Raw genomic sequence first — 14,888 nt, forward strand, 5'->3', positions numbered from 1 at the left:
ACAGTTCCCAAGCTCCGGGGAGAGTTCGAGTTCCGTACATTCCGCGGCGGACCCGGATTACTATGGGACAGTGCCCTTAACGACAGGACACGAGTTCCTATATCCAGACCAAACCCTCCAAATACAGGATCCTTTTTCTTAATAAATTTTATTTTGGTATTGTAAAAAGAAAAATCAGGACCCAAGCTAAAGGCAACTTAAAAAGTTGAAATATATACTCCTTATATAATAGAGATTTGTAATTTCCAGGCCCTCTCTGGGGAAGGAAGGCCCAAAGGGCAAAGGGGAAGGCAACAAAGCCATCACACAACTCCGTCACTCAATCAGAAGAGATGTGGTAAGAGATCAATGGGGCGTAAAGAAAGGGAGACAAGAACAATAGTTTTGCCATTCAAAACTCAGTCCATCTTGAGGTTAACATAGATATAACGGATGAACTTTAGGGAAGAAAAAAAGGAGATGGTGCCCAGCATGAGGAAGAAGACATATCCAGTGAGTAAGGAGTAGCCAAAGAACTCTACTGTCTGGACTGCCCCTGACATGTTGGAGCGCCGAGCATAGTAGAAAACTGAATAGAAGAAGATGAAGAGCCCAGTGGAGCCAACACTCAGTACAGATCGCCACCACCAGCGGTAATCCTCGCCAGACAACTGGAAGTAGGTGAGTGCGATGGAGATGCAAGCCCCCACACTCAGCAGGATGGCGAAGACGAAGAAGAGGATGCCATACAAAGTGTACTGCTCCCGACCCCATACTGTGGCAAAGATGTAGTAGAGCTCCACAGAGATGGCACTGTGAAGAGAAGACACGATACACAGCATTAAAGGGCTGTGCGTTGCCAGCACAGTGGTCAGGCCAAAATCCAGCCACCACCCCTCCATGTTACTGCATCACTGTGGAAAGTGGGCCCATTCTACTCCCTGCCCTGGAGTTCCTGGCTTGATGGGAATTCTTTTACCTATGATTAGCTGCTCTCACTTCAAGAACATCTTCTTTGGAAAGTTGAGAGCAGGGATCTTGTCTGTTTTATTTTCCACTGTATTTGCCTGGCACTAAGAGGTACTTAACAGACTGAGTAATCAAATGAGCTTCAGGCCCCACATGGTGTTGCTAAATTCAGAAACCAGGAAGACGGTGAAAGCAGCAGTGTCTCTGGAGAGCTTTACAAGTGAGACACCTGATACTTGAACTGATTCAAGCTCAGTCCTGCTTGGAGAAAGGAGGAACCACTTAGTGATCTCTTAATGGTACAGCTGAACCAGGGATTATCTCTGACATTGTGTTAGGGTACAGGGTGAGCACGGAAGGGAAAAGTTAAGGTCAGGAACATGAAAGTGATGCCATGGAGTAAAGAGAGGATACCTGAAAGGCAGGAAGCCTCCAACAGTCATGTGGACGAGAGTAGACTTGTACCAGGGCTGGGGCGGAATCTCCCGGGCGATGTTCTTGGTGCGACAAGGTGCGTCAAAGGGACTAGCGTTGTTCTTCCCGAAGATGCCTCCAATGACAGTGAGGGGAAAGCCGACCAGCAGCCAAACCGTCAGAAGCAGCAGGATGGTGGTGGCTGGCAGAGCCTGTGTTGAACCATTGGCCCAATGCACGGAGTTCACCACACTCCACGTGAGGAAGAAAGGCACTGCAGGGATGGGCCCCCAGAGGGAGGGTCAGCACTGGGAGCTACATGCCTGGACGCACTTAATCAGACTGGACCTAAAGGGGTGAGGAATGAAACATCCTGCTCCCAGGCCAACTCCACCCTTCCGTGTCTCGTTCCTTGTTCCTTGGCTTACCGAAATCTCCTCGCCTATCCATTATCATTATTAAGGGTCAAGCAAGTCGTTACATAATGACCTAAGAGTGACGCAAATCCACCTGCCTCCAAGGGCCTGTCCTGCTATAGCATTGGAGATTCCTAGTGTGAGACATTCCTTTGAATTAAGGCCGTTTTCAGAAAGCCCTGGTTCAAACATAAATGTGATGGAATAGAAGACATTTGGGGTTGGAAACACAAAAGGTTCAGATTACAAACTACTACTGCCTTTGAAAGGACAAGCTGGCTTGAAAGACTAGAGTCAGGTAGCCCACTTCCAAAATAAAAAAAGCTAGGGGGCAAAAGAAAAAGGAGTGTCAAAAAATAAATTCAAGAGTGTTACTTCAGTGTAATGGTTGAGAATAGAGGCTCTAGAGTTTGACTGCCTAGTCTGAAACCTCATTTGCTGCTTTTTAGGAGTATAATCTCACGCAAGTTACCTAACCAGTCTGAAGTTCAACTTCCTCATCTGTAAAATGGGGACAATATTACCTGCTTCCTACAGTCAGTGTGAAGATTAAACGAGATGAAAGCATGTCAAGTGTGTATCACATTGCCTAGCACATAGTAAGGGCTTAATAATGTTTATGCAAAAAATGCATTTCTGTCTTTTCAATGGTTTTCTTATTGTTTCTTTTGTCTATTTTCATTGCCTTAATCTGACTCTATCTCAGGTTCCACGACGTGTTCTAAGTCCCTGAATCGGCCCACTAGGGCAAGGGCAGTCCTCACCAGAGAAGAGACTGGTGGTGAGAATGATGTTCCACACCCAACGCTCGCCTCCGATCTGCCGGTAGAAGTGGCTGGACACGTAGCCAGAGATGCAGCAAGTCAGGGCATACAACAAGATGGCTGCTGAGTTAATGGCCCCGTGACGGTGCACATTGAACATGCCCAGCAGCGCCATGACAATAATGCCTGCAGGGTGGTAGTGGAAAGCCCATGTTAGGTCTCCCCTGTCCCTCTTCTGGCAATTTCAGAAGAATCAGCCGCTTTTCTCCCAGACCCAGGGCCTCCAGCAAAACAATATCCCCCAATTCTGTTGTCCAGAAAGCCCACAACAGAAATATACTCATCCTTGCTAGAGCCATCCCACCCCTTAGGTCTGCCCCTCACCTTGGACAGACGACAAGATCAGCATATCTTTTCTGAACAAACCACCTACTTAGTTGTACCCCTTGAGAGAAATCCCAGATTAATTTTTATCACCTCACCAGTGCCAAGGGCCAGGAACTGGGCACCCACACCAAGCACAGCACAGAGCAGACCACGGTATGGAGGGAAGCGGAAGACATCTGTATGGATAATTTTCCAGCCATTGTCACCTTGGTCAAAGTCATCACCAGACCCTCCAGAGGTTGTCTCCTCATCCAAGTTGTACCGAGCCAGGTCATTCCGAAGCACACGCATGAGAATGACAGCCACAAAGCCCACCAGTAAAAACACAAGCACCATGGAATTGATGATGGACAACCAGTGGATTTCCAGTGTTCGGGGAAAGAAACCACCGTCGTCACCACGGCGCCTGTCACTCCGACGCTCGACTGAAGTCTCAGACCAGCGCACGCTGTAGGTGTGGGTGAGGCCTAGGAACTCATCAGGTCGTAACCCATCTAAACTGTGGGGCTTGACATCCCGCACTGAGACATTGGCAAATATAATTCGATCTCCATGGAATTCTAAGTGGAAGTCCAAATGGGTCCAGAGTCCTATCTTGTGGCTGTGAGGCAGGAAGCCACTCTCCTCCATGTAGCCCACAAAGCCCCGGATTGGCAAGTCATCCACCACAAATTCAAAGTAGTAGAGTTCTTCAATGGCCTGGCGCAGCTGTTCCACCTACAAAAACAAGTCAGGAGTCAGACAGGCCTCGCCAGGCCTCCCCAGCCACTGGATTAGAGAAGGGTTTCAACCTCAGCACTACTGACATTTTGGGCTGGATAACTTGTGGGGGACTGTCCTGTGCATTGTCAGATGCTCCACCCCTGGCTTCTCACTAGATGTCAGTAGCACCCCCTAATAGAACAAAAATATCCCCAGACATTGCCAAAAGTCTCTTGGGAGACAAAACTGCCCCCTGTTGAGAACCAGTGGGTTAGACCCTAGTATGCTGGGATTCTCCGAAATAAGCAAGTATGACTTGACAGGGTTAAGGCCTACAAAAAGAGAGGCAAGGTGTAAGAAGTTCTGAAGTAGACTAAGGAAAAGTGCCCTAAGATGGGAATCACTGAAGAAAAAAGCATCACTGGGAAAATTAGGTAGACTGTAAAGGAGCCAGTTAAACATGAGCCAAGAGGTAGGAATGGAAAAAAATGACTATGTAGGAGTGGCACCTCATTACCAACGGACAAGCTTGGAGTCAAGAGCCCTGGGCTCTACTATCAGCTGTGCAATTTACTATTCATGTCTTGGAAAAGTTACTTCTGAGCAAGTACGTTTAACAACTGAATGCGAACAATACTATCTGCCCTGCCTGCCACATGGGGTTGTAGTTAGAATCAAATCATATCACTTCCATAAAGTTGCTTTGAAAACTATAAACGTAAGGCACTGTTACTAGTCCCTGGGAGGGAGGGCTAATTCTAGTCAACGTGGAGAGGCTGACCTGTGCAGGACTGAGCTGCATGTGGCACAGAATTCTCTTCTCCACATTCTCCCGAAAGCGGATCTCATACAAAGACTCAGCCATCCGATCCCCATCCAGAACTTCACCCAGGCTAAGGCTTTTGTGGCGTATCTTCTCAGGGCTGCAAACTGGAAGCTGATAGTAGTGGTAAGTCTCCTGAGGGTTGTGATAAGGTCCCACTTTGTTGACATATAGAATGACAGGGTCGCCGGCCTTGTAGTGTGTCACACCTTCCACCCCTGGCTCACGTCCTGTGCCCAGCAGCAGCAGCAGCAGCAGCAGCAGGAGTGGTAACCACTGGCAGCTCCAACTTCGAGGGTGCCCTAGAACTGTCATCCTTAACGCGGCGGAACCTGTTTGGGGGAGTTCTGAGGTTATGGGAACCAGGGATCAAATGACACCCCAGGTCAGGTCCTTCGAACTGAAGCCTGATGGCTCCAATGCCTCCCCTTGGCCTTTCAGATCCTCCCTGAGGCCACCTCCCCACTGCCACACCACACCATCTCTCTAGCCCGAACAATGGGCTCCCCCTCTGCTCTAGTCCTCTCAACCTAGGGTTCCCCCCTCCGGCAGCCCGCCAGCCCGGGGCCTCCCCGTGCACCCCAGCTCGTTTCCATGGCAACTCCACGCGGCCTCGCACCTCCGGCACCTTCCCGCGGCAACCCCGAGGTGCTCTCCGCCCGGGAAGGGCTGGCCGAGGAGGCGCCAGCGGCCTCTGCGGCCCCGTAGCCGCCCTTGCACTCCTGCCGGGGTCTCCCTCAGAGCGGCGCGCTAGCTTGGGACCTGGAGAGGACCTGACGACCGACCTCCCGAGGGCTGGCCACCGTGGTGCCTGATCGCAGCGGCTGCGGTCACGCCGCAAGACACCGCGCCCGGCTCCCTTCAGTGCTCCCTGAAGAGCTTTCTACCACTGGAGGCCTGGCCCAACTCTGAAGACGCCGCGAGGCGAGGCTCGCCCTTCGCCCCGCGGGGGGCCCTCCCGGCGATCGCTAGGGCAGCTCAGGACACGTCAGTCTTACCACTTCCGCCTTCACCCGCCGGGCCCTCAGCTCGGCGGAAAGCTCCTCTCCTGGAGCCTAGAGAGGGCCACTCCCCCGCGGCCTTGGCCGCTCCGACGCTCGGGTTGCCCCGAGAGGGGCTGCGTTAGAGGCCTGGCTGCGAGGACACGAACTCCCTTTTTTGGGTAAGAGTCGGCGCCGGTCCAGCCGCCCGTCCCCGGGGAGGTTGCAGTTGGATGTCTGAGAGCAGTGCCCGCTGCGCGCGCCCAGTGACTGCCCAGGACACGGAGCCCGGGCGGGGGCTGCGCCCACACCTAGAGGACGCCGCAAACGTTTGCCGGCTGAACCAATGGGACTCGCCACCGACTGCCGAGGCCGAGCCCGGAGAGGCGGTTCAAGGCCCCCAACCCGGGCGGGGGTGAGGCTTTGGGCGTCGCTGTGCTAGGACAGAGTCTGGATCTCACCTCCCTGTTGCTCTGCCAACCATCATGAATGGCCTCCCGCCAAAAACCAAATATGTAAATGAAATTATTTTCCCAAGGCTCTACTGGAGCCCTCCCTGACCGTATAACGACCGTCTGTGTCCGGCGGTAGAGGCAAGCCTGGGCCAGGTCTGGTGCAGAGGAACGCAAGGAGATGGGGTGTTCGCTCTTTTACCCCGTGAGTTGATCAGACTGACACTGTTATTGTTAAATGCAGGTAAAAAAAAAAAATCCTGACACGCTTTGGTCTCTATGTTTTTATTCTTATTTATCTGTGTGTATGTGTTTGGGCATCTCTTAATTTGTATTGCAGATTATTCTGGAAAAGTTCACCCTGATCTGTCTCAGCTGTTTTAAGGGGATCTGCTATTAGGGGAGTTCCCCTGGAGATCAGCCCTTGGCGCATTGACTTCCTTTGGCCACTTGGAAGCAACATGTAAGGAACCTGACTTAAGGTTCCCTCTTCCCTGGTAAAGAAAGTGGAAAATCACAAGTGGCTTCTGGCCTGAAATGTCCTTCATTTATTCACTTCAGCCCTCTCTGACCCAACCCTCCTCCCTGGAGGAGGGGGTGAGATTCCAGGAAGTACAGGGTTGAGTTTTTAGAAAATCAATGAGTTTTGTAATTAGAAAAGTAACTTAGAAAATGGCTTTGGAGGAGACTTTTAAGTGACAACCATCTGGTCATTAAAGCCAGAAATCTGGGCCTCTTTCACAGTTAACAACCCCCTCCCCCCATAAGTTCAGTGCCACCAAGACTCCTCTGCTTTTGTCTCGATTATCCTCCAAATTGCCCTCCATGCTGCCTTGGTTCAGGCCCCATCCCCTCACCTAAATTACCGTGGCATCCACATTGCTAGTCTCTGGGTCACCTCTTCCCTTGGATCCATGTTATACACTGCAGCTGCAAGGATTTTTTTTTCTTTTTTTTTTAATCTTAAAGGTGCCCTATTTCCTGCAACAGTGATTCTTTTTTTTTTTTTAACTTTTAGTACAAATTTAAAAAGGTCGCTTTCCATTTACAGCTATTACAAAATACTCACTATATTCCTCATGTTGTACAATACATCCTTTGCCTGTCTTACACGGAAGTTTGTACCTCCCACTCTCCCAACCCTATACTGCCCCTCTCCTCTCATCCCCACCGGTAACCACTGGTTTGTTCTCTCTATCTGTGAGTCTCCTCCTTTTTGTTATATTCACAAACTGGCAACAGTGGTTCTTAAATCTTGGTGTGCATCAGATTCAGTCAGAAACTTGTTAAAAATACAGATACCTGGGTCCCACCAAATTAGGATCTTGGGGAAGGAGGTCACTGGGCATCAGTATTTTTTTAACAAGCTCTAATTTTGATGCAAACCAAAATTTAACCATGAGTACATACAGTACCTTGCAGTTCTCAGTAATATGCTCACACTCAGATGTCTCGTGCTGGATTTTAAATGCTAGCAGCACAGGGGATCTACTGGCCTTATTGGTTACCTTCTTCCAGGACTCAGTACACTGCCTGGCACAGAGTAGGTGCTCAATAAATGTGACTAGTTGAAATGGACCAGATCCATGGAGGGAGTCTCACCGGATTACAGAGGTGCCTCCAGCAATGAATATGTTCCAAATTGCACTTCCTTCTCAAGCCTTGTGGCCAGTGGTGGATAGAAGGTGAATTATGATGTGTCAGAACATAGGACCTTGGGGAGTTCCGTAACCAAGAGGAGAAAGAAGTAACAACAGCCAGTAAAGACAGAAAGAACTGCTTCTCCCTTCTTCCCCCTCCAAGTTCCTAGTGGAGAGCTGAGCCCAGCATCCTAGACTTGTGTGACTTACACAGGCGAGCTTCTGAAGACTAACTTCACTTTGGTACCCTAGCCTTCAGCAGCTCAAGGCGTTGGCTTTCGGAGCAGACAAGAGGCTTTTAAGTAGCAGAGCTCCCTGCTCTCAGCAAGCCCAACACCATGGGGAAGGGAGACACCTTGGAAGCAGCACCAACCACCTCGACCTACCGCTCTGTCATGGAGGAGTATGGTTACGAAGTAGGCAAGGTCATTGGCAATGGCTCCTATGGGACGGTGTATGAGGCTTACTACACAAAGCAGAAGGTCATGGTGGCTGTCAAGATGATCTCAAAGAAGAAGGCCTCTGATGACTACCTTAACAAGTTCCTGCCCCGTGAGATACAGGTGGGAAAGGGGGCTAGAGGAGGGAACTGGAACCAAGCTGCTTAAGGCTTTTCAGAAAGGGGTTAGAAGAGGGTGGAGCCGGAAACCCCCAAACCATAACTGAATGACTCATTGGGCAATAAGGAAAATTACTTGATGTAAATTCAGCCTCCTTCCACCTCACCTCCAGGCCCTCAGAAAGGAAAAGAGCAAAGCATAAGATTTGTCCCTAGGCTACCAGCCCTCTGGGGTTTGATCCTGTTGCAAAGTTCTAAGAAGGTAGCAGTGAGTGAGTAGGAGAGGGCTGGGAGCGCAGTCAGGGTTCTCCCTTCCTGGCTTTGATGGGTCCCTCTCCCGGGGCCAGGTGATGAAGGTCCTGCGGCACAAGAACCTCATCAACTTCTATCAGGCCATCGAGACCACATCCCGAGTGTACATCATTCTGGAGTTGGCTCAGGGTGGTGATGTCCTTGAGTGGATCCAACGCTATGGGGCCTGCTCTGAGCCCCTTGCTGGCAAGTGGTTCTCCCAGATGACCCTGGCCATCGCCTACCTGCACAGCAAAAGCATCGTGCACCGGTGAGGGCGCTGCCACCTGGACACGGGCCTCTGGGCTCTCAAAGGGGTTTTATGCATATCTCCCATTTTCTGCTCTCTTTTTTCCTCCCTGACCTCTCTCCTCAGTATCTAGGCCTATTCATCCACTTTATTTTAATCATCTGGTCAAGAACACTTATTAAGTGCCCACTGTGTGCAGAGCCCTTTGCAAAAAGCAATGGTGAGCACCTAGTGGTCCTCAGGTACCATCCTCTCTCCTCTTTGGGTTCTGCTCACAACTCCAAGGCTTTCTTCCCTCTGCTCCTGTCCTCATAATGGCCTGTCTCTCCCTCTTTGCCTTTCATCTCTGGCCCTTCAGCTCCCGGTCTAATACTAAGCCCTCTCCTGACCCCCAGCCTTTCTGCTGCTGGTAGGGACTTAAAGTTGGAGAACCTGCTGCTGGACAAGCAGGAGAATGTGAAGATATCGGACTTTGGCTTCGCCAAGATGGTGCCTTCTAACCAGCCTGTGCGGAGTAGCCCTTCCTACCGCCAATTGAACTGCTTTAGCCACCTCAGCCAGACCTACTGTGGCAGCTTTGCTTACGCGTGCCCGGAGATCTTGCTAGGCCTGCCCTACAACCCTTTCCTGTCTGACACCTGGAGCATGGGCGTCATCCTCTACACTCTAGTGGTCGCCCATCTGCCCTTTGATGACACCAATCTGAAGAAGCTGCTGAAAGAGACTCAGAAGGAGGTCACTTTTCCACCCAACTACCCCATCTCCCAGGAATGCAAGGTGCGGGCTCCCCCAGGGGGGCTGAGGCCTCATGGGTGACCTACGGGGAGGAAATGCCCAACCTAGACCTCCCAACCCTGGGGAAGGCTCTCCCCCTACCAGAGCCATCTCACACCCTCACTCTCCCTTAGAATAGCGGGGAGGGCTTTAGGGCCAACCCCTGGGCTCCCACCTTGGATGTGAGTGATAAGCAGGTTTCAGCCTCTACCTGTTTAGGCCAGAAGGGAAATCCTGCAAGGATTCCCCGCAGGGAACTCCTCCTCCCCTTACCCCTCAAGGTGTTAGCTTTCTGAGCAGACAGGAGGCTTTTAAGGGTCAAATCAGGGCCACCCTCCCTTTCACCAGAGTGGTGTGATGGGCTATCCTGCTTCTTTCTTAGGTCCAGCTGCTCATTGCCTGTGTGGCACAATGAGGGGCCAGCTCAGCCAAGACCTCTCTCTCCCCTGCCCTAGAACCTGGTCCTCCAGACCCTACGCCAAGCCAGCAAGCGTGCCACCATCCTGGACATCATCAAGGATCCCTGGGTTCTCAAGTTCCAGCCTGAGCAACCCACCCATGAGATCAGGCTGCTCGAGGCCATGTGTCAGCCCCCCAGCACCACTAATCATCACCAGTCCTTGGAAATCAATACATGAAAGTGGCTGAGGGAGGAGGGGGTTGAGAGGAGAGCACAGCAGGAGGGTCTGGGGCTAAAAATCTTTTATACCAAAAATAAATCTAATTCTGTTTAGTTTCATCAGGTGGAGTCAAAGACATTCTTTCCTCAGAGGAAGCTTAGCAGGGAACACTGTTGAGGGTAGGAGGTGGATTTCTGCCCAGAGCCTGTAACCAGTCATCTTGACAGCCGTTAAATCAACAGGGTAATTCAGTGTAGCTCACATGTGGCTTGTTGGGGAGGCGGGAAGGTGTGCTCAGATGAACACCTGCTTTGGGGAAGCTTTGTTATCCTTGCCGAGTACATGCTCATTATATCTCTGTGCACTCTAAATGTTCAAGCAGTGGGGCAGAGGCCCTGGTTGCTTTGTTTGGTCACAGCTCTGCCTGTCTGTGGTTCAAAGAGATGACACTTTGTTTTTTAAGAAATGAGTATCCGGATGTATGCAATATCTCAGTTCCTTCCTCCTCCAAATACCACCTTAACCACTACTGAAACCATCCCAGTGAATCATGGCCCCTCTCGTTACAGCTCCTACACACAGAAGTGACAGTTCAAACCAAGCCTATTAACTGTGTGTTTTGGATAAAGGAAAGCTACTTGCCCCCTTATCTCTGTATTCTCCTTCCCTGTCCTTGAAAAGGGGCTTTGTAAAATGAAAATGGGCGGTAAATCACGGGGCTCTCTTGGCAGAGGCCCAGTTCGGGGGAAGTGATGAGGAAAGACTCAGGGACAGCTCCACACGGTTCTAGAATGAGTAGCAGATGGCAGTTTCCTGACCCTCGGCACTAGACAACTCTAGGAGAAACTGCCTTGGAAGTTGGAGCAGTATCTGCCTGGAACATGCGGGTTAACATGTTGGAAACTCTGCTCCATCTCCCCTTCATCACTCCCATTATTATTCATTTCTTGAAATGAAGCTCCAAGGACCAGGGGACAAGTTTCAGGTGCACACAAGGCAGTATAAGCACTGGGGTTCCATCTGCCCAGTTTTATTGGGAACGAGGCATTGTAACTGCTAGCCAAGGGAGCCGGGGCTCCTCCCACACCAAGATCCCTCTTCAGAGTTGAGCCAAGGACCCTTTTCTCAGGCAGGGTCACGCCACCACCCCCAGGAGGACCTCCCAACCAGGCCATGTTCACGTTCCTCTAGCTGAGCACTTGGCACTTAAGGAAAAGCGAACAACAAAGGCAGCATCGGGTAGACAAGCCCAGACTCATCAGGACACCCACTCGGCCAACTGCTTTAGTGCTTCTTCATCTTCATCCGCTTTGGGAGCTTTGGGGACAAGGACACCCAGAGAAAGAAAGAAGTGTTAAGGCTCAGCAACTTCCAACCACTCCCTGCTCTAAGGCTCAGAGCTGGTGGAATTCTCTCTCCTGGCAAAGAACCTAAGGGTGTGGCCTTGCTGGGCTGCTCCTGATCCCCACAGCACCTTTGCGCAAATCGGAAGGGGCCTCTTTCTCCCACCATTTGCAGCCCTAAACCAGGGAATACAGCTTGCTGAGTGGAGCGCAGACCTGATTTCAGTCCCCATTACCCTTCAGTCAGGTGCCCTTATGCAGTCAACAACCCTGTGCAACTCTAGCAGCCACTCTCTCTGCCTGGATCCTCTGAGGCAGGATGGATGAGAAATAACTTTTCCCCATATCTGTCCCAACCTCTGAAGTCCTTGAGATGACAGAACAGCCTCAGGTACCTGGCACTGCAGGCAGGTGTGTGGAGGGTACACTGGGCAGCGTGACTGGGGGTTCTTCCTCCTTGTCGCCCACATGTAACAACTCTCGGGCCAATTCCTCCTGCTCCAGTTCCTCTAGCTCCTCCAACAGTTCATCCTGGATATGGGACGACAAGACCATTCAAGAAGGAGAAAGGAAAATTCTACTTCCAAAAACGTACTACTTTTGGAGTACCCCCCAACTTGCCCCACAATTCTCTCGGGCATTCCTTCTGGCTGGTCCCATGCCTTCTCCAGTACTCCCTGATCCCCTCACTCCCAGTCACCTCATCCACATCATCTCCAAAGCCCACGGGCCGAGAAATGGCATCTGAGATCTGCTGGGCCACCTCCTGTTGTTCTGTGATGTCAGCCATCAGTTCATCCACCTTGTCAATGTCCCTGAGAACAGGATACATAGCCCAGAAATCAGGTAACAACGCCCCCGACCTTTTCATCTCACACGAATGAAGCCTCTCCTGCCTGTGGCTTCAGACTGATAAATCCATGGCTACCAGGTAAGAGATCTCTGGAAAGGTATAAAGAGGCAAGTCTGGGCTAAAAGATGACAAGAGGACAGGCTGATCTCTCTTCACTGAAGGATCTTTCAAAATGAGGAAAATCATCTTTCCTCCCTAGAATGCCCCAGCCAGCAGAGATCGTCTTGCAACAAGCAAGGAGGCTGACAGAGGTCTAGGCATCACAGGCATCTCTACTGTAAATTCACATTAGAAGAGGTTTTAGGATTCAAAGTACCACAAGCTACTCTCCCCAGTGCCCGGGCCCCCTCCTCCCGTCCCCCCATACCCACATGTCCTGGTAGGCCTTCTTCATGCCTCGGGCAGCAAGCTCCATGGTACGAAGCACTTCTGCATTGGTGGTAGCATTCTCAATGGCCTCACGCTGAAACTCCAGGGTGGATAATGTCCCGTCGGTTTGTGCCAGCTGCTGTTCCAACCTTTTCTTTCTCCGCAAAGCCTGTAGGGCAGCTGACCCAGTCCACACCCTGAACATCAGAGCCAGACGCCCCTGCTTCCCACCTGGGCCCTCCCAATTGGTGCCTCTCCCCCATTACCTCTCTTATTCTTGGTCCCATGCTTCTTGGCGGTTTGTAGCTCCTGCTGAATCTTCTGCTCCAGAAACTCCTGTTTCTTGATCAGTATCTTCTCCGTCTCCTTCAGTTTCTGTATTGCTTCTTCAGGGGTTGGCCCCTTCTCCTTTTTCCCTGGAGTCCAGTGGAGCAGCCCACATTGTATGAAGGAAAAATATTAGCCAGCAATCACTGAGCGCATAGTACATGCTATGCACTTGACTGTTATTATTAACCCCCAAATGACTTTCAACAATGAATATACCATCTCCACTTTACAAATGTGAAAACAGGCACAAAGATGTTAACATTTTTGTCTAAAACCACAACCAGTAAGAGATTGCACAGGAATTGAAGAGTGGCAGTATGACTTCCAAAGCCAGTATTCTTTTGCTATTTCAGCCTACCTTTCAAGTCATTCCCCATCTTTTTTTTTATTCTTTTTTTTTTTTTTGGTTCACAGCAAACTGAGTAGAAGGTATAAAGACTTCACATATACTGCCTGCACCCACACATACATAACCTCTTCACGATCATGTCCCTCACCAGAGTTCAGTCACTTTTATAATCACCGTTCCACTTGCTATCCTAGGAGATATTCAAGGTCTTGATTCCACAGGCTCAAACTGAACAAAGTACAGGGGGCTAGAGAAAAAAAAATCTGATCTCAATTTTTTCATTCATCTTCTGTACTTCTAACAGACTTATTTAAAAACAAAAATCTGATGGTCCTTGCCTGCTTAAACTCCTTCCATACTTTCCATTGCCTACAGGATAAAATTAAAAAAAAAAAAAACTTTAACAAGACACACAAGGTCCTTCAGACCTGGCCCTGTTTACCTCTCCATCCACACTTCTAGTTCCCTCTTCTTTCAGTACATGCACACGCACATGCACACACACACCTGTACACAGGCACACACTCACACTCACTCACAAGGCAGCCAGAACTTCTCATTTTCGTAAATACACCACACTTTTTCCTGCCTCTGTTTTGCACAGCTACCTCTGCACGGAGCACCTCAATGCCCAACCTGGCATACTTCTAGCTTTTTGGATCATCACCGGCCACGCCTGCATGTTCAGTGTGCCCCTGGTTTTTAGGAGACTCTCCATCATGGAGTTGCTACACTACACTGCAAATGCCAACTTTGCTTGTCTTCCCCCACCACGTAGGCAGATTGTCAGAAGATTGCCAGCTGGGATTGCCTGTGGTCCAGGATAAAGTAAGCACCAGTATTCTGGACAGGGCTGGATGCCAGAAACTCGCCCCTCAAGTCTAAACAGTGGGAGCCAGCACAGTCGCCACGCCCTCCACTCTCCTCCCCTCCGGGGCCTCGAACTCTCCCCTCGAGGGTGGGGGAAAGAAGGCAGACGGAGCCTGACAAGGCGGCGCCTCCTGGCCCGGGACAAGGCCTCGCTGGGCCTTCGGGGTTTGCGGGACAGCATCTCCCAGGTCTCTCCCCGCCCCCTGCGGCCAGCACCTCCCGGTGACCGGTCTCGCCCGAGCTCACCCCTCCCGAAGAGTCGGCCGAGACCACTCATCGCGACCCTCGCCTCTCCCGCCTCCGCCCCACGGCCGCCCGCGCGCTTCCGCCTCGCTCCCGGGAGGGCGGGGCTCACGACTTCGAGACCCGCCTCGGCCAATCCCTCCTTGGGCACCGCGGCGACATCATCAACTAGCGCTAGCGAGGCCACTGCTATCACGTGTGAGACACCAGCCTCAAAGCCACGTGCTCCTCTTAAAGCGGCAGCTGGGTTTCCCACGACATAAAGGGCCGCCCAACCCCCACCCCAAAACAAAGTCTTTGTTTCCTGGAGGTTAATGTGCCGGGTAATGCAGCCCACTGCTTGGGGCCAGTGGAAGAGTTCTTCACGCCCTTGACAGAGCTCCGGAGAGGGGTGGGGATGGATGGGTACAAAGCGATCATGTTCTTGGGTTTGCCACAAGTTCATAAGGCAGGACCTGATGCGGTCTAACGCGTCACACTCCGGTCCAGGAACCTCCCAGTCGCCCACCCC

The 14,888-nt window shown here is 51.1% G+C and overlaps 3 protein-coding genes across 9 annotated transcripts; 1 reads left to right on the forward strand and 2 right to left on the reverse strand.

Moving 5' to 3' along the window:
• Positions 1-129: 129 nt before the first annotated feature.
• TM9SF1 (transmembrane 9 superfamily member 1) lies at positions 130-5,881 on the reverse strand. 4 transcript variants are annotated; one of them, XM_015250356.3, is made up of 6 exons: positions 5,453-5,881; positions 4,413-4,786; positions 3,025-3,646; positions 2,543-2,728; positions 1,363-1,636; positions 130-792 (listed from the first exon to the last, which is right to left on the reverse strand). In XM_015250356.3, the coding sequence occupies exons 2-6, from the start codon at positions 4,767-4,769 to the stop codon at positions 399-401; spliced, it is 1,833 nt and encodes a 610-aa protein (XP_015105842.1). In that variant the 5' UTR covers positions 4,770-4,786; positions 5,453-5,881; the 3' UTR covers positions 130-398. The 4 variants fall into 4 exon arrangements, with proteins under 4 accessions (XP_015105842.1, XP_015105839.1, XP_015105841.1 ...); XM_015250353.2 differs by lacking the exon at positions 5,453-5,881 and adding an exon at positions 5,035-5,313; XM_015250355.3 differs by lacking the exon at positions 5,453-5,881 and adding an exon at positions 5,074-5,312 and having other exon boundaries at positions 4,413-4,801.
• Positions 5,882-7,532: 1,651 nt separating this feature from the next.
• TSSK4 (testis specific serine kinase 4) lies at positions 7,533-10,139 on the forward strand. 4 transcript variants are annotated; one of them, XM_072962858.1, is made up of 4 exons: positions 7,533-8,089; positions 8,433-8,647; positions 9,040-9,403; positions 9,783-10,139. In XM_072962858.1, exons 1-4 carry the CDS (start codon positions 7,865-7,867, stop codon positions 9,813-9,815), a joined length of 837 nt encoding a protein of 278 aa, XP_072818959.1. In that variant the 5' UTR covers positions 7,533-7,864; the 3' UTR covers positions 9,816-10,139. The 4 variants fall into 4 exon arrangements, with proteins under 4 accessions (XP_072818959.1, XP_031534740.1, XP_031534739.1 ...); XM_031678880.2 differs by having other exon boundaries at positions 7,539-8,089; positions 9,022-9,403; XM_031678879.2 differs by having other exon boundaries at positions 7,540-8,089; positions 9,856-10,139.
• An 895-nt stretch (positions 10,140-11,034) lies between these two features.
• CHMP4A (charged multivesicular body protein 4A) lies at positions 11,035-14,656 on the reverse strand. Its single transcript, XM_006217277.4, has 6 exons — positions 14,381-14,656; positions 12,852-13,001; positions 12,588-12,765; positions 12,064-12,178; positions 11,759-11,894; positions 11,035-11,337 (listed from the first exon to the last, which is right to left on the reverse strand). The coding sequence occupies exons 1-6, from the start codon at positions 14,409-14,411 to the stop codon at positions 11,279-11,281; spliced, it is 669 nt and encodes a 222-aa protein (XP_006217339.2). The 5' UTR covers positions 14,412-14,656; the 3' UTR covers positions 11,035-11,278.
• Between the last annotated feature and the right edge of the window lie 232 nt (positions 14,657-14,888).

Source organism: Vicugna pacos, chromosome 6 (genome assembly GCF_048564905.1).
Source record: "Vicugna pacos chromosome 6, VicPac4, whole genome shotgun sequence".
NCBI classification, from domain to species: domain Eukaryota; kingdom Metazoa; phylum Chordata; class Mammalia; order Artiodactyla; family Camelidae; genus Vicugna; species Vicugna pacos.

Coding starts and splice junctions, on each gene's coding strand:
- TM9SF1 (XM_015250353.2), bottom strand. Junction 1,637..2,542: donor CACCACCAGTCTCTTCTCTG/GTGAGGACTGCC, acceptor CCATCCCTGCAG/TGCCTTTCTTCCTCACGTGG. Junction 793..1,362: donor GGAGGCTTCCTGCCTTTCAG/GTATCCTCTCTT, acceptor TTCTCTTCACAG/TGCCATCTCTGTGGAGCTCT.
- TSSK4 (XM_031678878.2), top strand. CDS start 7,865: ATGGGGAAGGGAGACACCTTGGAAGCAGCACCAACCACCTCGACCTAC. Junction 8,090..8,432: donor TCCTGCCCCGTGAGATACAG/GTGGGAAAGGGG, acceptor TCCCGGGGCCAG/GTGATGAAGGTCCTGCGGCA. Junction 8,648..9,021: donor AGCAAAAGCATCGTGCACCG/GTGAGGGCGCTG, acceptor CCTGACCCCCAG/CCTTTCTGCTGCTGGTAGGG.
- CHMP4A (XM_006217277.4), bottom strand. CDS start 14,411: ATGAGTGGTCTCGGCCGACTCTTCGGGAGGG. Junction 13,002..14,380: donor CGGCCGACTCTTCGGGAGGG/GTGAGCTCGGGC, acceptor ACTGGACTCCAG/GGAAAAAGGAGAAGGGGCCA. Junction 12,179..12,587: donor AAGAAGGCCTACCAGGACAT/GTGGGTATGGGG, acceptor TCCTGTTCTCAG/GGACATTGACAAGGTGGATG.